At 50.9% G+C, this 22,513-nt stretch overlaps 1 protein-coding gene, 1 long non-coding RNA gene and 1 other non-coding gene across 5 annotated transcripts; 1 reads left to right on the top strand and 2 right to left on the bottom strand.

Moving 5' to 3' along the window:
• Window positions 1–594: 594 nt before the first annotated feature.
• On the bottom strand, window positions 595–16,461 carry TBC1D13 (TBC1 domain family member 13). 3 transcript variants are annotated; one of them, XM_059891154.1, is made up of 12 exons: window positions 16,350–16,461; window positions 15,122–15,246; window positions 13,515–13,555; window positions 12,849–12,910; window positions 12,621–12,720; window positions 11,661–11,743; window positions 9,780–9,939; window positions 6,563–6,770; window positions 5,503–5,666; window positions 4,242–4,402; window positions 3,993–4,050; window positions 595–3,107 (listed from the first exon to the last, which is right to left on the bottom strand). In XM_059891154.1, the coding sequence occupies exons 1-12, from the start codon at window positions 16,370–16,372 to the stop codon at window positions 3,042–3,044; spliced, it is 1,251 nt and encodes a 416-aa protein (XP_059747137.1). In that variant the 5' UTR covers window positions 16,373–16,461; the 3' UTR covers window positions 595–3,041. The 3 variants fall into 3 exon arrangements, with proteins under 3 accessions (XP_059747137.1, XP_024854248.1, NP_001193644.1); NM_001206715.1 differs by lacking the exon at window positions 15,122–15,246 and adding an exon at window positions 15,272–15,345 and having other exon boundaries at window positions 1,899–3,107; window positions 16,350–16,381; XM_024998480.2 differs by lacking the exons at window positions 13,515–13,555; window positions 15,122–15,246 and adding an exon at window positions 15,272–15,345.
• Window positions 16,462–16,508: 47 nt separating this feature from the next.
• On the top strand, window positions 16,509–17,524 carry LOC104973489 (uncharacterized). Its single transcript, XR_810014.4, has 2 exons — window positions 16,509–16,740; window positions 17,280–17,524. It is a non-coding gene; the product is annotated as an uncharacterized lncRNA (long non-coding RNA).
• A 4,359-nt stretch (window positions 17,525–21,883) lies between these two features.
• On the bottom strand, window positions 21,884–21,987 carry LOC112448965 (U6 spliceosomal RNA). Its single transcript, XR_003037414.1, has one exon. It is a non-coding gene; the product is annotated as a U6 spliceosomal RNA (small nuclear RNA).
• Between the last annotated feature and the right edge of the window lie 526 nt (window positions 21,988–22,513).

The following is a 22,513-nucleotide window of genomic DNA, read 5'->3' as shown; positions in this document are numbered from 1 at the left end:
CTCCTCATTTACACGAATGAACTGGGAAAACAAATCAGGAATCCAAGGATTCCCTACCGTATTCCTTATGATAGAGGCCGGGGAATAAGTAAGATACTCAGAAACAGGGACTGGTTTTGGACATTTTTAGCACATCAGATAGAATATAGGTCATAAAAATATTTTTAAATCATACAGAAGCTTGCTCACCACCTAAGGTAATGGGGCGGGGGGGTGGGGGGGTAAAGACAATACACAAAACTCTGCATCAATAAAATTATCTATGTATCAATTATCTAAAATTACATCTGCAAAGAAAAGACAAACACGTTACAAGTCATTTTCTGCAGATGGTGGACTGTAAATGACTTGGTGAAGTTCAACTTTTTTTCAAAGAACTTACTATGAAATCACAATGTAATACCTCTGCCTCATTGCATACTCTCCTCCCATCAGCTGCAAACTGCAATTGCTTAAGAAGAGTTGAACAGGCACTTTGGACAAATTCCTAGCCTTTTCCTTTAACCACTCTAAGAACCTCCTGACTTTCTGCTCGTTTTTTTCCCCTGCTCTGAGGTCTCAAAGGTTTCAGCCCATCACAGATACAAGGCCTACTGCAAAGAACACAATTTATTAAAGACAGCTTGTCATCAACAGCATTGATTCAAAGAACAAAACATGAAAAAACAAAAGCAGACTAACATTCTGACCCTCGAAGTGAGACCTGAATTCATTCAGCTCATTCTGTACATGTCCAAAGTCCTGGGGGAGCTTCCAAGTAGGAAGCCTGGGAGTCTCTGGCTCTTGGGGCCTCCCTTGAGAGTCTGGGGTGGGGCAGGGGGGAATTGCCAACGGCAGGTCCTCCCACTGGGGGAGCTCGGTCTAACCTGGGTATGGTCCCTGTGCTCTTTTGACCTTTCTTACAAGGCCAAGGAGAGGGCACTGGACCCAGGCCTGCCAATGAGGCGAATCAGATGCAGTGATTCAAGTAGTATGGTCCAGGAGGGAGGGCAGAGGGACAGGCGAGAGAGAATGCATCAGGGTCCTGGGCAGTGTCTGCTGGGTCCCAGACTGTGGCCCAAGACTCAGGCTCTGAAGGGATCCAGCTGGGAGTGAACTACCAGCCAACAAGTTCTGGGAAGAGGATGACCAGGCTGCTGGCAAGCAGTGTGTTTCTGCCCCATGCCAGGGTCTTTACACACCAGTTCCCCTTAGACCCAGCTCTATTACAGAGCTCAGAGCCCTTCCAGCCAGGATCTCCTGGAAAACCAGGAAGGTCCCAGAGGCAGGGAGAAGAGGATGCTGAAGGACCTGAAAGGTCAGGAAGACCATATTTCCACTTTCTGAGCCCTACCCTTCATCCCCCAAACAAGCACTTGCCAATCTGCAATAAATAACCAGGAGTCTGAATAAGTAGTAAAATCTCCCAAATACTGTTCTGGGAGAGGAGGAAAAAGGCAAGTGAAGCATCCACGGGACAGCCTGGCAGGAGCTGCCTGGGGGAAGCTGTTCCCGGCCCTCAGCCCCACGTCCTGGCTGTCAGACTCAGGGAGGCTTTGGGGGTTCCTGCTGGCCGGTCTGGGGAGATGAAGAGGAGCTAATCATCCAGACTTCCAGATGTAAACCCCCTGCCTCCTCGCAGAAGGAGGGAGGGTCCTGGTCAGAACAGGCCCAGGGTGGGAGGAGCCAGCTGTTCTACTCCAGATGCACCTGCCTCAGATCCGTCAGAGCACAAGACCAGAGAAGGGCCAGCACCGCCTTCAGCTCTCCTGAGAGTGGGGAGACGCGGCACTCCAGGCCTGGACAGGACCCAAGCCTTTGAGCTCAGCCCCGCCCACCCCCGAGAGGCTCCCTTTGGCCCCACTTGCCCTTACAGAGACCCGCCTGTCCTGGGCCGGCACCTGGAAGCCAGGGGAATGACTACACCTCCGGAGCACCTGGATCCCAACCTTAATGCTTTTTTTCCTTTGGGAGAGGACCTTTGAGGAAACCTCTGGAAGACTCAGCTCTCCCTCTCCTCCCTCCCTGGGCAGGAGGGAGCTGGCTCTTCACGGGCCAACTGCTCTCAGCAGCTTGGGGTTTCCAAGAATTCCATGGTGGGGCACAGGTTCAGGTCCCTCGAGTGAGGCACTGTGGGCTGGGGGCCCTGGGTGCCCAGTGCTGGGGGATGGGAACAGGCTGCAAAGGCCAAGGCTGAGAGAGCTCTGCTGAGCCAAACTCTTCATTCTGTCTCCAGGGTTCCGAGCCAACGTTGAGGAGAGGGGAGGCGAGGGGCTGGAGATAAGGCAACCTAAGAGAAAAGGGCAAACGGACAGCAATGGAGATAGCGGCAGAAAGATGAGAGCCACACACCCTCCGTGAAAGAGCCTGAGGGAGAGAAAGGGAGACGGAGGCAGAGAGGTGACAAGACAAAGAAACAGAGACTAGAGGGAGATCACCTTCCTCCGTACACACGGATACACACGGACACACACACACACACACAGACTGGAGGAGCAGCTCACGCCAGGGGGAATAAGACACACACAGCAACCCACAAGTACACACATACACACGCGCGCACACACACTCAGTGGGAAAGGGACAGAAGGTGTGACCTGGGCCTGGCAGCCTCTTAGCTCCTTCACAGTGTCACCTTCCCCATGGAGAAGCCCAGGAAGCACCAACCTCCAGAAGAAGCGGTTTCTGGCCCATTTGCCGAGCACCTCCCTGACCAGAGCTCAGAAGACGGAGCAGGAGGGCAGGGAGGGAGGGGCAGAGCAGAGGCAGGGAGGGGCCCCCAGTCTGCCCCAGCCCTGGGAAACCACCTCAAGAGCCCCTGCCTTGCTCGTGGCCTGGGCAGAAGGTCCAGGGCTGAAGGGTGGGGAGGAGCCCGGGCTCAGTGGTCAGGAAAAAGCAGGGCACAGCAGGCCCCTGACGGGAGGCCAGGGCGAGGCCTGGAGCACGCCAGTCTGGCATCAGCCCCTCTGGATGGGACCCCACAGGCTTCTGCATGTTCCAGAAGCCAGGGCACCGGGGTCAGCAGGGGTTTCTCTTCCAAACGTGGGTCTTTTGCCGCCAGGCTACTGTGAGTCTTGGAGTTCCTTGGCTTTCTGAAGGACCTGGCAGACGTCTGTGATAGGGTAATCCTGTGTGGGGGAAAGGCCAACAGTAATATGCCTCTGAAGTCAGCCTGTCCTGCACCACCGCAGTGGACCTGGCACCCTGCTGGACCCTGGGCTAAAGGCTGGGGACCACAGGATACCAGACACCCCCCGTCTGTCCAGTCCCTGCAGGGAGCTATTGCTACACGCACTGCAGCATTGACTTAACCAACCCAACCAGTCACCCCAAAAGGTCTCAGCCCCTTCCCTAGGACCAGGACTACCTGCCTCACCTCCCGCCATCTCCTGCCATCGAGCCCTGAGCTCCATGCATGAGCCTGGACCAGGGCCGGACACTGTCCATGCATTAGCTCACTGAGTCACCTCAACAGCCCCATGAGGGGTTATGCAAATTTGCCTGTTTTACAGATCGAGTCAGTGAAGTTATTGAATACCAACCCCAGGCCAGGCGTTGGCAAAGCAGTTAAGGCTCAGAGAGGCTGCCACTGGGCTTAGGTGACATGACTAGCGCAGGAGAATAAAGATGTGAGGCCAAAATGGACTCCTGAGCCCATGTTCTTAACCACTAAGGCCCCCATGTTTCTTCCCCAGGCCGAGAGCCATTACCAATCGGCATTACTACCACATACTGGGTAATAAGGCTGTGTCTCAGCTATGACTTACTTATGCATAGTGCATGGTTCAGAGAAGCCAAGTCACTGGCCACACCACAAGGCCACACTCAAGGTCAGTGGCAAAGCCGGATTCAACCCAGATCCAAACCTAGATCTGCTCCTCGGGGGTCTGGACTCTCAAGCCCTGCCACCGCTTCCTGGTCCCAAGGCGGCCTGTCACAGCGGCTAGCATGGGTGGCCGCCAAGTGTCTGCCTCGTGGCTGAAGACTGGGCACGTCCCCTCAAACTCCATTACCTGCAGGAGCCTCATGTTTACGGTAAAGTCCCCTTCCAGCAACTGCTCCCGAATCAGTCTAGGAAAAACAAGCAACAAAAAGCGCTGGGCCCCTCAACTACTCTGAGAGCAGGCCCACTGGGCCTCGTCCTGCTCCTGCCGCACCACCTGCAGCGAGTTTGGACTGATGCTCCCCTGAGAATCCCAGAGGCTCAGTCTAGCTCTTGACAGCAGCCCCCCGCCCCCAACCCCTCCTACGGCCACACTCACATGAGCATGGCACAGCAGACCAGGAGGAGGAAGTCAAAGCGGTTGCTGTCGGCGAAGAGGGAGTCCCAGATCCGGATGACGTCAGGCAGCACGAACTCCTGGGACAGCAGCAGGGTCAGCCAGCGGAAGGCAAAGAACTGGGGCTTGATGTTCTGCTCTTGCTGGGGAGACAAAGGGGTGCGGTAGGTGCGAGAACGTGTGTTGGCTAGTGGCCACGGACCACCATGCAGCTCAGGAGGCGTGAATTCAGATTAAGCAGCAGGCTCGGTATGAGCTCCAGGCACACCGAGGCGGGGATGGCACCAGAGAGCCTCGCTCCGTGAAACGGCCGACTGCTGCTTGCTGCCAGCCGACGCTGTCAGGTCGTATGATTTTTTTTGAGGGAAGCCAAAAACCCAGACTTTTATATATAAGCACTTTAGATTTATAAATGATGGCTCAAATTCTTTTAATACACTACACAGACTGTCACTGTGGATTTATGGACAGAGAAACCATTATTGGGCACTTACTACAAGCCAGGCCTTGTGCTTAATACGTTAAATATCTCACTTATTTACTCCATACAACAACTGCACAAGGCAATTATTCCCAATGGGGACAAGCCCTCTGGTCGGCCACAGTGGATACTACTGACTGAAAAGCCTGTTATAAAACAACAAGCTGTAATTCCACACTTGGTTAAAAAGATATGGTTATGTATATTTTCTTGTTCACAAAACTGTTCCTGTTTATAAATAAATATTCTTTTTACTGAAGAATTCCCTGAAATAAACATGAAATGCCACTCCCAATAGTATTTTTTTGGGGAGGCCACCTGGGTCTTAGGTGCAGTATGTGAGATCTAGTTCCTTGACCAGGGATTGAACCTGTGTCCCCTGCACTGGGAGCACAGTCTTAGCCACTGGAGTACCAGGGAAGTCGCTCCAATAATTTTTAAAAATGAAGTTCATGCTTCCCTTCTGGGAGGACTCTTAACAGGCTGAACTCAAAGCATACGGTAAATGCCCTGCATCATGCCTGGCACACAGGGCACCATACCTACCTCCCTCATCCTCAGCCTGCCAGGCTCCACCCACCAGCTTCCCCACCTCCCCGCCGCCCCTCAGCACCTGCGTCATGACCCCCTGGCAACAGCAGTCACTTCTAATCCTCAGACTCAGGCCAGTCCCCACCCTGGGGCTGGCTGGGGCGCTCAGGGGCCTGCTGTCCTCTCCCGCTTCCTGTCTGCCCTAACCTGTGTGGCCCTGGGGGTCCTCACCAGTTTCAGGTAGAGTTCCATGTCCTTATCCTTCAGGGTGGAGTACACCTTTTCCATCTTGTAGGTGATGCCACACTGGGAGTCATCAAGGCTCTTGATGAAGTTGTCCCGGATCTCAGCCATGAGGTTGGTGAAGCAGAAAAAGGTATCTGCCTCAGCATGCTCTGGGAGAGACAGGCAGGGTCAGGGCAGCTGTGAGAGGACCAGCTGGCTCGCAACACACCCCACCTCTCAATTATGTGAGAGCTCACCCTCAGCTCTGAGCCTCCACCAAGTCAGCCCGCCCTGGTCAGGCTGCGTCCCTCTGTACCTCCTCTGTTTGTGACCACTCTCCACACCCCACTCTCCAGCCCCAGACCAGACATAATTTTTATTTTGGCCATGCCAAACAGCTTGCGGAATCTTAGCCAGCGCCCTCCGCAGTGAAAGCAAGGCGCCCTAGCCATTGGACCAACAGGGAATCCCGCCTCTTTCTTCTCACAACTCTGACGGCACTGCACACTGACTGTGTAGTTGATTCCATGTTCTGCTGACATTTTAAAAATCATTATTTAAATCCTTCCTTTCAGCTTCCTGTCTATACAGGAGACAGAAATCTCTAGTCATCTCCTCTAACAGAAATTCAGTTACAAATATGAATAGATCAGTAACCCGACGGGGGGCAGCTTCCCTGGTGGTCCGGTGGCTAAGACTCCAGGCTCCCAATGCAGCGGGCCCAGGTTCGATTCCTGTTCAGGGAACTAGATCCCACGTGCCACAACTAAGAGATCCACGTGCTGCAACTAAGACCTGGTACAGCCAAATAAATATATATATATATATATAAATATATATTTTAAAGAGATCAGTAAACATCTAACATTCTAGAAAGTTCAAGCCAGAAAAGATCTCAGACATGATTTAGGCCAACCCCCTTATCTGACAGAGAGAATGGAGACCCCAGAACAGGGAAGTGAGTGGCACAAGAGCTTGATAAAGCCCATCAGTCCAGCTTTCCTTGGTCCGTTTCTCCAGGAGGCAGCAACAACGAGCGTGAGCGGCCAGGAGCCCACCTGTTTACCTCTCCACTCGCTGTTGGGGTCGGTGGCAAAGGTGTAGTAGAGGGGCCCCACGATCTCATTCATGCCCTGCACGTAAGCGATGCCGGGGTTGAGCTTGGCGTAGATGAACAGGATCCGCTCCACCACCTCCCAGTGGGCTTCACAGCCGTTGGGCAGCACCACGTACTCGTTCATGGAGGGTGCCGAGTTCTTTTGTGGGGAGCTCATCTAGGGGACAAGGGCAGGGGCTCAGTAAGAAGGCTGGAGGCATGACGGACAGCGAGCCGAAACTTAACCTCCATTCTTGGGCAACCCAGGGTGGAGAGGGATGTGTCCAGCGCCACCGGGAACGAGCAGATAAATCCACAATGGGCAACATTCCACAAGCCAGAGGGACTGAAATCTAATAATTTAGTGATAAAAGTCAGAACAGTGCTTACCTCTGAGAGAAGGGGTACCGACTGGAGAGGGGCATGGAAGAACTTTCTGGATGATGGAAGTGTTCCATGTCCTGATCTGGCTGACAGTTAATGTAGGTTTATACATGAGAAAATGTTCATCTAGTTGTATACCTAAGGTTTGTGCTTTTCTTGTATGTAAGTTATAGTTCAATTAAAAAAAAAATTCAAAATATGTCAAAAATAGACAACAGGTAAAGATTCTTGAAGTCAAATGCTGTCGGGGGTGGGGGGAGTGGAGGCCTGCTCCAGCTGCAGTGACTAAAGAAACTCAACATACCAGTGCAACGCATAAACCCTAACTTGGTGCTGGTTAGGATTCAAAATGACAAAAACGGTCTTGGTACAGGGAGTTCCCCGGCGGGCCACTGGACAAGACTCCTTACTTTCACTGTGTGGGCTCAGGTTCAATTCCTGGTCAAGGAACTAAGATCCCACAGACCATACAGGGTGGCCAAAAAAAAAAAATCTTGATACAACTAGAGGACACCCGAACCAAGATTGGATGTGAGCTGTTATTAAGGATTATGGGTAACACTGGCAGATGTGACAGTGGTGAGGAGGAGGATGTCCTGATTCTCAGGGGATGCCTGCTGAACGACTGAGGGGTAAGGGGTCAGGACATCTGCAAGTTTCCTCTCTATGTAACACACACACAAACACGGCAAAAGCTTAACACCTGGTGCATTTAGGTGGAAAGTGTAAGGGTGTGTGCTGTACTCTTCTTTCAACTTTTCTGAATATTTCAAAATCTTCCTAAGAAAAAGCTGGGAGATGAATGAAGAGATGATCTCGGTAAAAACTCACACAATAGAGCAGAGGACCCCAAAGTCAGGATCCCTTGGGAGCTTTGTAAAAGTTCAAGTGCCTGGGGTTACCTGTATGAAGGTCACAGGCACATCCCCACAGGGACAGAGTATAATGCTGTCGTGGAAGCCTAGGGTTTTGAGAACATTAAGCGTCCTTTTCCAGTATATATACACATCTATACACGTACACATGTGTGCACATGTGCACACACTAAGACGCATATATCACTAACATTTACCAAGAGGGTTTTATGGGCAAGACAAAGCCCTACAAGCCTTCCTGTTTAATGCCCAAAACAGCCTAGAAGATTCTTTCCACATTAGTTTCCAGATGAGGACACAGGTTCAGAGACGCTGGGCCACCCATCAGACGTCTCGCATTGAGTGGTGCCACTGGACTTGGACCCAGGCTGGCTCTAGAACCCGAGGCCCAGGCCTCAGAGAGTGCCCACTGCTTTCCCACAATCTGCACAGCCATGACCTTAGTTCACCCTCCTGGCAATTTAAAAGCCAGACAGGGCGGAAATGATTACGCCCAGTAAACAGAAGAAGAAACAAAGGCCCAGGAAGGCAAGTCTGGTGTTACTTGCGCAGCGTCAGACGGTCAGCCAGCTTTAACTCAAACCGCCCAGCCCCTGGACCCAGAGGCCTAGGGATGGAGCGTGTGGTCTGGTTCTCCCACCAGGACTAGGTCCAAACCCTAGTCCTCAGTTCTCAGCCATCAATTATTGTACTGAAAGCAATGACAGAAGCCAGGTCCTTATCTTTCCAGGCAGACAGAACATCAGTAGCCAAGCAGGACGACCACCAACTCAGGCAGCTACGCGGTCATTAAGCCAAGCGCTTGGCGCCTCCTGACGCACCCAGCTCTGTTGTGGGCAGGTGGAACCAGTGGATCAACCAGAACTTCCCAGTCACTCCTGGGAGGAAAGACGGCTGGTCTCCAGGAAACAAAGCCCTGATTGGTCATTCCACCCGGGTGGTGGTGGGGGGCGGGCAAGTGGAGCTGCTACAGTACCTGTCTCTAGCTTGCTGGGAGTTACAGAAGATTTTTCCATTGCTGGAGGACAGTGAAAAATTTTGAGGAATAAGTCAAAGCTCCAGGCACGATAAGCAGTAGGCGTTAAGGAATAAGACAATATACCTTTTAGCAATAAGCAGCTTCTCAGAATTACCTAAGTCTGCTCGAAGCCTGAGGTTCCAACACGCAGCATAACTTAGCCAGCACAAGACCCACCCTTCCTTTCTCTGACGTCTCACATCGCTCCCTCTCTACCCCAGGCCCCGCCCTACCAACCACAGCACCAGGAGGCCTCTCCACCTCCATTCCCGCCTCTCCCATCAACATCCTCACAGTGTCCACGGCAATCTTCGACAAAGGCAGTCTTATATCCCTGCTCCAGGAATGCTGCAGGGGTCCCCAGCCCTCGGGACAAAGGCCCGTGTGGCCTCACCATCACTCACTTCTCCAGCATACTCGGGCCACCCTTCCCTCGCCCTCTCCCCTACCCAGCTCAGGCTGGACTCCTCTTTCCCTTGAACACACCCTGCTCTCTCCACACATGCCCTCCTCTCCCCCTGGAAGGCCCTTTCCTTTTCATCCTTTGAGCCTCAGCTTAAATGTCACTTCATCAGCAAAGTCCACCCTGATGCCCAGACCAGGTCAGGTCCCTGCCCATCACTGTTCCCACTGCACTTCATCACACTTGAAGTTCCTTTTCCAAGCGCCGCCTCCACCACAGACCAGCACTGCACAGCAGGGCACCCCCCACCCCCGGGCACCGTGACACCAGCCTTCGAATCTGATTTTCAGCAAGAGCCTGGAAAGGGATGGGGCAGGACCAAAGCTGCTCTGGGTAACAGCCAGGGCGGATGGTCGGGGCCCAATGGCCCGTGGCCACTAGTCCCGAGGAAGCAGGAAGGAAAAGGCTGTCACGGGGAGCCCCCGAGGCCCTCAGGTTGCCTCTCACATTTGTGACGCCGCTCCGGTTCCGAGCCACCGTCTGGGATTTCAGGGTCGTCTGCTCCACCCGCTTACGAAGGGTCTCGAATTCATTCTGAGGATCCAGGATGAGGAGGCAGGGGTACTCGGTGGCCCTCTGGAAGAAGGATATGTCTGGACACAACCTCCTGCAAGGGGAAACAGGAGAGGACCGTTCCTCAGCTAGAGGGTTTGAGGTGTCTCCTCGGCCCTCTGCTGCCAGGTGTCCCAGCCTCCCCAAAGCCTTTTGTGTGTGTGTAAGTTAGTAGCATTGTACTTCAAAAGCAATGCAGTCATCGTATATGTGTACACACCCATACATCGTATGGATGCTTACAAATAGACACACACACATATATTTTTAAGTGTCCTTAGAAACTTACAGTCTAACTCTTCTCTTAAACCACGAACAACTTTCCATGTCGAAAAGATAATACGTACAAGAGTATGAACTGTTTGTACTGTGGCTAAAAATGGTAATAGAGGTTTCATTAAGTTATAAATTGTACAATGGAATACCACACAGCTGGGGAGACAGAGAAACAATCACATGGGGAGACGGTCTCTAGAATGTGAAAGTTTTTAAAGTGTATGTATGGCGGCGCACACACAGACTTCTCAGCTGAAGCTCTCTGCAAACCCGCCCTCCAGGAACACTGAACAACGCACTACAGTCATTGCCAGGCTAAGAACCTGTCTGCCCAGATCTGGGTTCAAGATGTGGTTCCTTCTTAAAACGGGGCGATGAAACACCTCGTGGGTAGAGGCTCCCCAACGCCAGCCTGAGAAGGAAGGAGGCAAGAGACCCACTGTCCCCCCTGGCTGAGCACCCCGGGCTGGGGTCCCACGGGGGCTGTCTGGCGGGGGCAGGGAGGCAGGCCTGGGCACAGTGAGCACAGGGGAGGAGCAGCCCCGGGTAGCGAAGGGCTGGTAACACCGCTGACAAGCAGCGGGGGCAGAAAGGGAGGAGGACGGACAGACTCTAGAACCCAAGCTCTGACCACTGGGCCACTGCAGACAGGCCCCCGGTTCCTCACCCAGCCACGTGGGAGTCACCTGCTGCCATGCCCACCCCGGTGGCCACACGTCCCTACCAAGAGGAACAGCGCGCGCACGGTATAGCTCGCAATCACTTTCTGACCCTGTCACTCCTCTGCTTAAAGCCTTTGGGAGACCGCCCCGTGTCCCTGGGATTAAGTCCAAGGTCTGACCCCCGCCTGCCTCCAGTTGGGCCTCAGGCACACTGGCCTTCGCACCGCTCCTTGGACGGCCCAGCTCTGAAGGCTCTCAGGGCCTCCCCTGGGAGGTACCACAGCCCTCCCTTCCCCCACTCCCCCAGGCTCCTCAGAATCTCAGCTGCTTCCTCAGGCGAGACGTCCCAACTGCCCTGAAGCACCCTGAACTCTGCCTTCAGAGCAGTCACCACAAGTGTTAGTGACACGGAAGATCCATTTTGTTGAACGTCTTGTCTTCACATCTTCCCCCTCAGCTTCTAAGCTCCTTAAGGAGAGAGACCCTGTCTGTCTATTCCATGCTCAACGCCCCAGCCTGGCACTGAGCCTGTCACATAGGAGGGCCTCAGAAGTTGGTGAAGGAAGGAGCAGATGAATCCACAGGTGCCTGGGCTACAAGTGACACTAAGGCAGGGCGAGGAGAGCTGGGCACTCAGGCCACCACCAGCGCCCCACACTGCTGCACCTCGCCAGGCTTGCTGTGCCTATGGCCTGGACTCAGCTACAGGGACAACTCCCCAGCAGTTTCTCAGACACCTCCCTGTGGGGCTGGGCTGGGCTGGGCTGGGAAAGGGCAGAAGCGGCGGAAAACCCCCAGAAGCCACAGGGCTGGCTCCCCGCCCCAGCGCCCTGCTCACCGGACATCTTTGTCGATCTGCAGCAGCACCTCGTTGTCCCTGAAGTACGTGTTCCACCGGCTGTCAGGGTTGGGGTTCAGAGGCTGTGGGGGAAAATGAGCCGCGCTATCCTCGGCCAGCTAGGACCCCAGGGGCAGACCCCAGTCTTGGGGGCCTGAGCAGTAGCCCCGAACCAGCATTCCCAGCAGAGACGCCGCTACGGCTGAGACGGCCTGCGAGATAGTTGAGCGGCAGCATAGGCCCTTCTGTGGCCTCCCAAACCTCCACCCTCATCCACATCCCGCAGGCAAGCCCCGAGGTCGGCTCTGAGCACTTCCCTGCTGGGCAGGGACTCTGCCCTTCCCTGTCCATGGCTCCAGAATGCTGCATATAACAGGTGCTCACTAAACGCTTGCTGAATAAATGAATATTGCATCGTTAGGTCTCTCTGAATCTAATTCATCAATATTCTGAGTTGCCAATTCCAGACCTTGGACGATCAGGCTGGGTCCAATCCATCTCCACTTCCCTACTGTGAAGCACCAGGGAGGAGTTGGGTATTTGCAGACAGAACAAGGCTTCCTCTGGGCTGCAGAAACGCAGTTTATCCTCACCCCGGCCCTGCTCTAACTCCCTTCAACTACAGTATCACAGAAGCTTCCTGGAGGAAGGGGGCTGAGGGGCCAACGTGCGGAGGACGAGGCTCAGTGCTGCACACACAGCACTCCTGGATCCCAGTTATCGACTGTGGTCCTGACTGGGCCTGGAGCCTGGGGAGAGCACGGAGACTCAACAGCCTTTGGCAGCTGAGATGCCAAATGCAGAAACGAGGTGCTGAGGTCGGGGGCCGGGGGGGCGGTAAACGGGAGTAGGATCAGCAGCACCTGGCCTCTGGGCTGAGGGACCTCGCCCACCCCAAAGCCCACACCTCTCCCCGGCCCCACTCTGTAGCCTTGGTCCTCACTGCAGCCCCCTACTCACATGGTCCTCAAAGGTCACATCCTCCCTGGACACACCCATGTTGGCCTTGGCGATGCCAGGCTGGATGATCATTTCCCTCAGGAACTGAGAATACAGCTCCCTGGAGGAGAGGAGGGGAGAGAGGGATGAGTCCAGAGCAGTGCAGCAACAGGAAGTGGGTTGGACTCACACCACCTGCTCTGCCCAATACAAAGGCCCTCCTGCCATCTCCCTGTGTCAGGGTCTCACCTCTGCTTGGCCAGGATGGAGGTCCATGAGGCTCTCTCCAAGGGGAGGTAGTTCAAGAGAATCTGCACACAGAGAGAGAAAAGCAAAGCTCTGGCAACTCCCCCAGCCCAACCCCGGAAGGAGACGGAGGCTGATAGGCCTCAAGGAAAATGTCTGATAAAGCCCCAAGAAGGCAGGATGGGCTGGGTAAAACCCAGGAACGCAGGCATGGGCTGGGGGTAGCCTCCCCTCTTCTCCCCACTGGCTTCCTCATCCTGTATCCTGAAGCAGCCCTTTCTAGTGCATTCCCTCCCAAAGACTCTCCCAAACGATGATAAAACCTTGTGCTCAAAGGGGTTGGAAAGCAGGACACTGGGCTTCTGCTCCCACCTCAGTGAAAAGCTTTAGGCAAAGCATAGCCTTTTACTGTCCCAATCAGCATCGCTTCCACTGAGCTGTCTGGACCAGGAAGCAGAGGGCTTTGCGGGCATTACAAAGCATTCCATCCCCAGGGGGATCCCGGAGGGGATGCCAAGAGAAACAGAAATTCCAGAACTCCCCAGAAAAGTTTCTTGGGATGAGCAAGGAAAGGCAGAAAATAGGAAGAAGGAGCCAGGGGTGGGGACAGCCCATGCAGGAACCCAGGGACTCTCAGCAGAGCAGAAGCCCCACCCCAGGCACACCCACCTTCCAGCAGAGGCATCGCAGTCCGCCCTCACAGGGGATGCCTGTGGACACAGCAGGCAAAGGTCATGCCCCCGCAGAGTCCCAGAACCCCCCAGCCCTCCACCGTGGAGCTAGTCGGCAGGGAGTGGAATGGGCAAGAAGTGCTTCTTCAAGAATTGTTCGCTGCCAGAAAGACTGCTAGACGACGCTAATCCTATGTCCTCTCTCTCTGTGACTCCCGTCCGGAATATTCTTTTGAGGATGACAGCTTCTGATCTTTGATATTTCTTCCTCAGAGCAGCCTTGACCAACCACACCACTTCTCCCCAAATAAAGTCAGAGCCCTTGACATAAACAATCCACATCTCCTTCATGGCATCCCTCGTAAATGGGAATGTATGATATAATTTATATATTTATTTAACATCTGTAATTCCTAATACTGGGGAAAGCCCTAGAAAGATGAAGACCAAATCTTACTGTTCCAGTACCTAGCCCAGGGCAGGTATTCTGTAAGTATCTGTGGAATATAAACTAAGCTCTGAACGCTCAGGGTTTTGTGTTTTACAGACTTAAAACTTCACTTAATCCCTAGTAAGTAACGAAGATCAGCATCATTGTCCCCATCTTACAGATAAAGAAATTCATCTATAAAGACAGAGAAATCAAGGACTCCAACACAGGTCTGACTCTAGAACCCAGCTTGTAACCACTGCCGCAGACTGCCTCCCCTGGGGCCTGGCAGATTCTTTAGCTCAGCACAGATCCCAGAACCCCCTCAAGATCTTCAGGGCCTAAATATCACTCCTGAATGGAAAGACGAACTTCTGAAATACTGTCAGGACGCTCACTAAAGCAGCTGTTGCTACAGTCTCCCTAGTACTGTGAACAGCAGCTAGTGTCCTCACCTCAGAATCTGCATGGGGATGCAGAGGGCAACTCAAGCATCCTTGCTGACAAAGTTACAAAGGCAGAGCAGTCACAAGAAGCTACCAGAACACCCTGGGGTATTTTTAAAGACGTGCCAGAGTCTCTGTGCTGAAGTTAGCCAGTCTGGGGAGGGGAAAGTCAAAAACTGCTGGGGTTCAGCTCCTTAAAGTGAGTGACTCAAGGCTGGAATTTTACCAGGAACCAAAGTTCACTGTTGCCTGAGTTGGCTTTGATTCTAAGCCATGGAGAGAACCAGGAACCGCTCTGTAGCTAACCAAATTCTACAACACAGGAAGCCTGCTGAGGAATGAGAAAAGACGTTTCCTCTGTTCAAGAAGTCTCCCCTGCCCTCCAGTTACTCCCAGGAAGCAATCAGCATCACTTACAGGCCAATGAGCACCTGGTCTAAGGTCTGTGTGCGCGGTCAGTGCGCACTTAGTCACTAAAGTCCTGTCCAACTCTTTGCAACTCAATAGACTGCAGCCCACCAGGCTCTTCTATCCATGTGATTCTCCAGGCATGAATACTGGGTTGCCATTTCCTCCTCCAGGGCATCTTTACAACCCAGGGATCAAACTCGTGTCTCCTGCACTGCAGGCGAATTCTTTACCACTGAGCCACTAGGGAAGCCCAGTCTAAGGCCTACAGGCATGCTAACTGAGGGCGCCATTGCTCTGAGAACCAAGCCTGGGGCATACCTGGTTGTTCAGCTCCACAGAATCTGGAGAAGTTCCCAAAAGGCAGCCCGGTCCCCAGAACTGGCCAGGTGTGGCCTTGGCTAGCTGCCCCTCCATCTTTGTCACAAGGCTGCTCCAAGAAAACCCTGAAAATGGAGAGTTGCCTCTTACCACTAAAACTGAGTTCCCGAAGCTTTTCCAAGGCAATTGTGGGCTCCTTCAGGACATCCTGGAAATCTGCAATCCTAGAAGGAGGGAGACAGAGGGAAATGACCCACAAACCCCAAGATGACAGGCTTAGCGACCCCTCCTAAAGCCCACAGCTCCCTTACACCCCCAGTCTCCAACCTGTTCCTCCCTACCCCTCAGGACACAAAGATGCCAAACACAGGCAAAACCCTGGCTAAAGGGCAGCTTTGAAGAACTACAGATCACTTTTTCCTCTTAAGTCCAGAAATCTATAGGATACTCCTGTCTGAAGATTCTCAAATGAGCACCATGAAATCAGACACATTCTAACATTTACTGAGCCTGCATTTACTGGCCACTTCCTGCTGGCCAGGTCCAAACCACACTGTCTCTATCTGAACTCCAAAAACCCTTAGAATCAGGAGTAATCTGATCTGTGGACAAGGACATGTGCACTCTGCACCCAGCATCCCAAGCTCAAAAATAAAACCATTAGAAGACCTCTGAGCCTGCGGGGCAGGCAAGGACAAAAGGTTTAAAAACTGGAGGAAAACTGAAGAATGAGCAAAATTAGCCAAAGCTGCAGGATTTGGCCCCGGGGATGGGGGTGGGGGGAAGAGACTGGAGAATCTACGTTTTCTAGCATTTCTAGTAAGAAAAGGGTACGTGGAAGGGGAAGCATTTGGATAGAGGAGGTTACTGGGGCAAAGGATTAACAAGGTAGAGAAAAAGGGTGGGGGGTGCATTGGGATCGGGCATCAAGGCCCTAGAAGAGGAAGACACCAGGGGAAAGGATCCAGGGTGCGGGGGAGACAGAGAGAGAAGCGGCAGCACCGAGGGGCAGGAGAGATGTCCCCGTTCCGTGCCCCCGCTCAGGCCCACAGCAAAGAGGCTGGAAAGTGGGCGCCCAAAACCTTCAGCCCGCGGAGGGGTGGGGGGGCGGCGAGGGGGGAAGTCCCGATTCCTAGCCACATTCGCTCGCCCCACCTCCACCCCTGCAGGTCAAAAGGGACAGCATGGCCAGCAGTGGCCTGGCTGGTCGGCCCTGGTGGCTCCTCACCGGCTCTTGTGCAGACTCGACATGGTGTTGACTTCCGGATCTCCCCCCCGCTGCCGCCCCCTCCTCCTCCTCCGCAGCCGCCACCGCCCCTCAGGGACGCGGGGCTCTGGGCAAAGGCCTCCGACCGGAAACTCAGCCGCAGGCGCGCGCGTTCCGCACTGTCCCGCCCCGCCCCGTTCACGTGCCACTCCTGCTCCCTGCCACCAGCAGACGGCCCGGCGGGGTGGGCGGCGCGAGAGGACGCCGGGAAGGAGGCCCCGCCCCCGCTCCGCCCCACCGCACCTCCCTCTACCTAGTGCGTCGTTTGAGGACGCGCAGGTGACCGGCGCGTCAGACAGAAGACCGTGCGCGCCCAGGCTTCTGTCTTGCCATTGCCTGGAGGTTAGGAGGGGTAAGCTTCCGTACGCAAACACGCCTTTCACCTGGTCCTCTTCCTTACGGGTTCCACACCTGCAGTGAGCTGCTGAGCTGTCCTTTCAAGGATGTCCTGGTGATGGTGTAGTCGCGAAGTCGCGTCCGACTCTTGTGATCCCATGAACTGTAGGTAGCCCACCCGGCCTCCTCTGTCTGTGGGATTTCCCAGGCAAGAATACTGGTGTGGGTTGCCATCTCCTTCTCCATCAGGGATGTAGACCCCAACCCCCTCGCTAAGCTATACAGGCCTCCCTGGCTGGTCTTTTCACTGCTGAGCCCCGGACGCCTATAGGAGTGATCCCACTGAACAGATGGTTCAGTAAATACTGAACGGAAGAGCAGGACCACAATTCAGTGATTCCTTGATTTTTGGATTTCATGAATATGATATTTACCATAATATCAGAACAGAAAAGGAAAAACAAAATTTCAGGATCCTTCCCAAGAAAAAAAGTTGGCAGCCATACATATGTGTACTTATGCGCTAATTGTCCTTATTTTTTAATGTCTCCACAGATCGGTGAAAACTTTGCCACTGGACTGTATAATCTTGAAATCTCCAGCTCTCAGCTGCTGCCCACCAAGACTTCACTGCCCCGTGGCCCAGGCACACAGACATCTGTTCCTTTATTCACTCACCACACAGTTTCTGCTCCCACTGTGTGCTAGGTACTGTGCTAAAGGGCTCCGCACAGTACAAAGGTTACGTTCCTTTACATGAAATATAAGAAATGAATAAATGTTGACTTAATTGCTGGTGGCTCAGATGGTAAAAAAAAAGATCTACCCGAGAGACCCAGGTTCAATCCCTAGGTTGGGAAGATCCCCTGGAGAAGGGAATGGTTACCAACTCCAGTATTCTTGCCTGGAGAATTCCACAGAGGAGCCTGATGGGCTACAGTCCATGGGATCGAAAAGAATCAGACACAACTGAGAAACTAACATTTTCACTTTTTAAAAAATGACTTAGTTGCACAACAGGAAAGAAATTTTTTTCCCAAATAAAAAGAATACCAGACAGCCCTTTGAAAGTTTGATTAGGAAGACAGGGAAAAACACAAGCCATGTGTTAAGAAAAATAGACCCTTGGCTATCATTTGGAAGAAAAGAAAAAAGATCTATTCCTATCTATTATCTGACTGAAAATTTAATTCTAAATGAATTGAAGCTCTATAAGGGCAAAAACCTATGGGATTGAAAGAAAAATATATAGAAAAAATATTTATAATCTTGGAGAAGGAAGACAGAAGGCCCAGAAGCTATGAAAGATAAGACAGATGTATAACTACATAAAAATTTTCAGTCTCTAACATCCTTGGTGATCCAGTGGTTGGGAATCTGCCTGCCAATGCAGGGGACATGGGTTCAGTCCCTGGTCTGGAAGGATTCCATATTCCTCGCGGCAACTAAGCCCATGTGGGGCAACTACTGAAGCCTGAGTGTTTAGAGTCTGTTCTCTTCAACAAGATAAGCCACCACAATGAGAAGCCTGTGAACTGCAATTAGAGAGTAGCCCCCTACATGCTCCATGGGGTCGCCAAGAATTGGACAGGACTGAGTGACTTTCACTTTCACTTTCCCCTACTTGCTGCAACTAGAGAAAGTCCATGCACAGCAAAGAAAACCCAGCATAGCCAAAAATAAATGAATTAATTTCAGTCTCTTAATGATAAAGTAAAAGACAAGCATCAATATGGAAAAATACGCGCAGCTTTTATGATAAAGGGTTAATCTTCATAACATATAAAGAGTTCTTAAATCAACAAGAAAAAGAAACACCCCAAAAGGGGAAAGCAATCATTCATTCAAGAAATGTACTCAGTGCCTCTGATGTGCCAGGTATATCCTAGGCATTAGGGATTTAGTAATGAATAAAAGACAAAATCCCTTCCTTTGAAGCATTGAGGTTTTAGTGAGGGGAGTTAGATTTTAAACAGGGTAAATAAGTAAACTGAATGGTACGTCAGATGGTGATAAATTCCTACAGGGAAGATAAAGCAGGAGTAGGCAGTGGGATGGACATGAATTTGAGTAGGCTCCAGGAGTTGGTGATGGACAGAGGAACCTGGCGAGCTGCAGTCCATGGGGTCACAAAGAGTCAGACATGCCTGAGCGACTGAACTGAACTGAGGTAGTGGAAGGGGGCCGCGATTTTACACAGTGGGATCAGGAAAACAGCTCTGAGGTGACGTCCAAACAAACATCTGAAGGAGGTAAGGCAGCAGAGCAGGCACTTCAAAGAAGAAAGAAAAATCCGATCCCTGAAACGACACTGACTTGGACTCATACTCAGGAATGCCAGTCAAACAACCATATCGTGCCTCTTAGACTCGAAAGAGTCATCAGTATTTATTACACCCACCATCACCAGGGTGTGGAGAAACAGACCTCTCAAACAGCTTTCAAAAGACTTGATGTGGTACAGCTTTTTCACAGTCATTCGACAAGAACTAATGCCATTTAAAAACATTTTTATTTTATTGACTGTGCTGGATCTTCACTGCTGCGCGGGGGCTTTCTCCAGTTGTGCAGAGCAGGGGCTGCTCTCCAGTTGCAGAGTGCAGGCTTCTTGTTGCAGTGGCCTCTCTTGTCACAGACCACACTACTGCACGTGGGCTGGGTCGCTGTGGCTCCTAGGCTCTAGAACACAGGCTCAGAAGTTGTGGCACACGGGCTTAGTTCCTCCACAGCGTATGGAATCGTCTTGGAGCAAGGAGCAAACCAGTGTCCCTTGCATTGGAAGGCAGACTCTTCACCATTGGATCACCAGAGAAGCCCCAATTTTTTTTAACTTTTTATATTGAAGTATTATAAGCTTTCCCTCAGTGGTTTCTTTTTTCTTTTTTTCTCGGCCACACCACAAGGCTTGCAGAATTTCAGTTCCCTGAGCAGGGACAGAACCTGAGCCTCTTCACCGAAAGTGTGGGAGTCTTAACCCCTGGACCGCCAGGGAATTAATACAATTTTACCAGCTTCTGGATATAATCATCTGTAAACGACTCATATTTAAAGTGTACACTTCTATAGGCTTAGACATATGTGAAACCACAATTAAAATAATAAATATACCCATCACCCCCAAAGGATTTCTCCTGCTCTTTTCTCCTTCCTCCCCACCTCCATGCCCAGGCAACCACTGATCTGCTTGCTGTCACTACAGATTAGTTTGAGTTTTCTAGACTTAATTTTTTTATCTGGCTCTTTTCACTAAGCATAATTACTTCAAGATTCGTGCATGTTGTAGCATGTACCAGCACTTTTCATTGCCATAGATTCCATTACTAGATGAATCAACCACAGTTGATGCATTCATCTTGGTTGAACACTTGGGTTGTTTCCATTTTTTGTCTGTTACACTGAAAGCTACTATGAACATTGATGCAAAAGTCTTTTTGTGTGCCCATACTTTCTCTTCCCTTAGACTGGAATGCTGGATGAATTTAAAATTTTTTTAATCTGCTAAAGCATTTTCCAAAATGGCTGTATCATTTTACAGCCACTGCAGAAGTGTGTGACAGTTTCTCTTGTACCATCTCCTCACCACTGGTGGCTTAGATGGTAAAGAGTTCGCCTGCAATGCAGGAGACCTGGGTTCAATCCCTGGGTTGGGAAAATCCTCTGGAGGAGGGCATGGCAACCCACTCCAGTATTCTTGCCTGGAGAATCCCCATGGACAGAGGAGCCTGGTGGGCTACAGTTGCAAAGAGTCAGACACAACTAAGTGACTAAGCGTGCGTGCGCGCACACACACACACACACACACCTCCTCACCAGCACTTAGTGTAGTCGGTCTTTTTTATCTTAGACATTCTAGTAGGTGCATAAAAAGTGAAGTGAAAGTGTTACTGACTCAGTCATGTCCAACTCTTTTCTACCCCATAGACTGTAGACTATCCCCAACCCCCCAGGCTCCTCTGTCCATGGAATCCTCCAGGCAGGAATACTGGAGTGGGTAGCCATTCCCTTCTCCAGGGGATCTTCCCCACCCAAGGATGGAATCCCGGTCTCCCATATTGCAGGCAGATTCTTTATCTTCTGAGGCAGCAGGGAAGCCCTGTGGTATCTTCCTGATGTTCTAATATGCATTTCAATAAAGATTAATCTTGTTGAACATATTTTCATGTGTTTGCCATCTATGTATCTTCTTTGGGGAAGTTACCTGTTCAAATCTATTAAAATTTTCCCATTGTTTCCTACTGAATTGCTTGTTTCCTTGTTGAAACTGAGTTTTGGGAACTCTTTAGATATTCTGGATGAATGTATTTTCTTTTTAAGTGTGGCAAAATGAACATAACATAAAATTTACCATCTTAATTATTTTTAAGTACAATTCAGTAGTGTTAAGTACACTCAACATTGTTGTGGATCTAATCTCCAGAATTCTTTTCACCTTGCAAAACTGAAACTCCCACTAAACAACTCCCCATTCTTCCTTCCCCAGCCTCTAGCAACTTCCATTCTATTTTCTGTCTATGAATTTGACTACTCAGGTACCTCACGTAAATGAGATAGAGTATTTATTTATCCTTTTTGTGACTGGCTTATTTTGTTTAGACTCATCCGTGTTTCAGCATGAGTCAGAATTTCCTTCCTTCTAAAGGCTGAAGAATATTTCATGTTTTGTTGATCCACTCATCCATCAGTGGACACTTGGGTTGCTTCCACTTTGGGGCTACTGAAAATAATGCTGCTGTGAACCTGAGCGCACAAACATTTCTTCAAGACCCTGTTTTCAATGCTTTGGGGTATATACCCGAAAGGTAAATTGCTGGGTCATATGGCAATCCTCTTCTTAATTTTTTGAGAAACTACCATACTGTTTTCCATAATGGCGACACCCATTTACATTTTTACCAAAAGTGCACATTTCAATCTCTCCACATCTTCACCAACACATTCTTTTCTATTTTTATGATCATAGTCATCTTAATGGGTATGACATGGTACATCTTTTTTTTTTTACTTTACAATATTGTATTGGTTTTGCCATACATCAACATGCATCCGCCACGAGTGTACACGTGTTCCCCATCCTGAACCCCCCTTCCACCACCCTCCCCATACCATCCCTCTGGGTCATCCCAGTGTACCAGCCCCAAGCTTAATGTATCCTGCATCGAAAAAATATGGAACACTTCACGAATTTGCGTGTCATCCTTGCACAGGGGCCATGCTAATCTCTGTATCGTTCCAATTTTAGTGTATGTGCTGCTGAAGCGAGCACCGTCTTTTAATTTTTTCATTAAATTTTTTCCTATTTTTTGGTTGTGCTGGGAGACATTTGAGATCTTAGTTCCCCCACCAGAAATCAAATCCATGTCCCCTGTAGAGAAATTGTGGTGTCTTAACCACTGAACCACCAGGGAAGTCTCCATCTGTCTTTTGTAAATGTGTGACTTGTAGATATTTTCTTGTGGTTTGTGGCTTGCCTTTATAGGCTTTTTTTTTTTTTAAAGAGCATTAGTTCCTAATTTTGATAAAGTCTGAACAATCCTTGATGTCATATCCCTCAATCTTTTACCTACTCTGATATCACAAATATTTTTCTCCTACAGTTTATAGTTTTAGGTTCTATTGTTGGGGCCAATGTGAAGAAAGCAATGAGGACTCCATCTTGAAGTCTGTCATCCATCTTAAAAACAAGCTGTGAACTGGGCCCTGAACCCTGCCCAAGAGTGAGGAAACCATTGCTAGTGAAAACCAAGTCTCCTGGAGACCTCCCTCCTTACAGATGACAAAGGGAGACTGTA

The sequence above is a fragment of the Bos taurus genome, chromosome 11 (assembly GCF_002263795.3).
Source record: "Bos taurus isolate L1 Dominette 01449 registration number 42190680 breed Hereford chromosome 11, ARS-UCD2.0, whole genome shotgun sequence".
In the NCBI taxonomy this organism is placed as follows: Eukaryota; Metazoa; Chordata; class Mammalia; order Artiodactyla; family Bovidae; genus Bos; species Bos taurus.
This window is presented reverse-complemented; position numbering and strand designations above follow the sequence as displayed.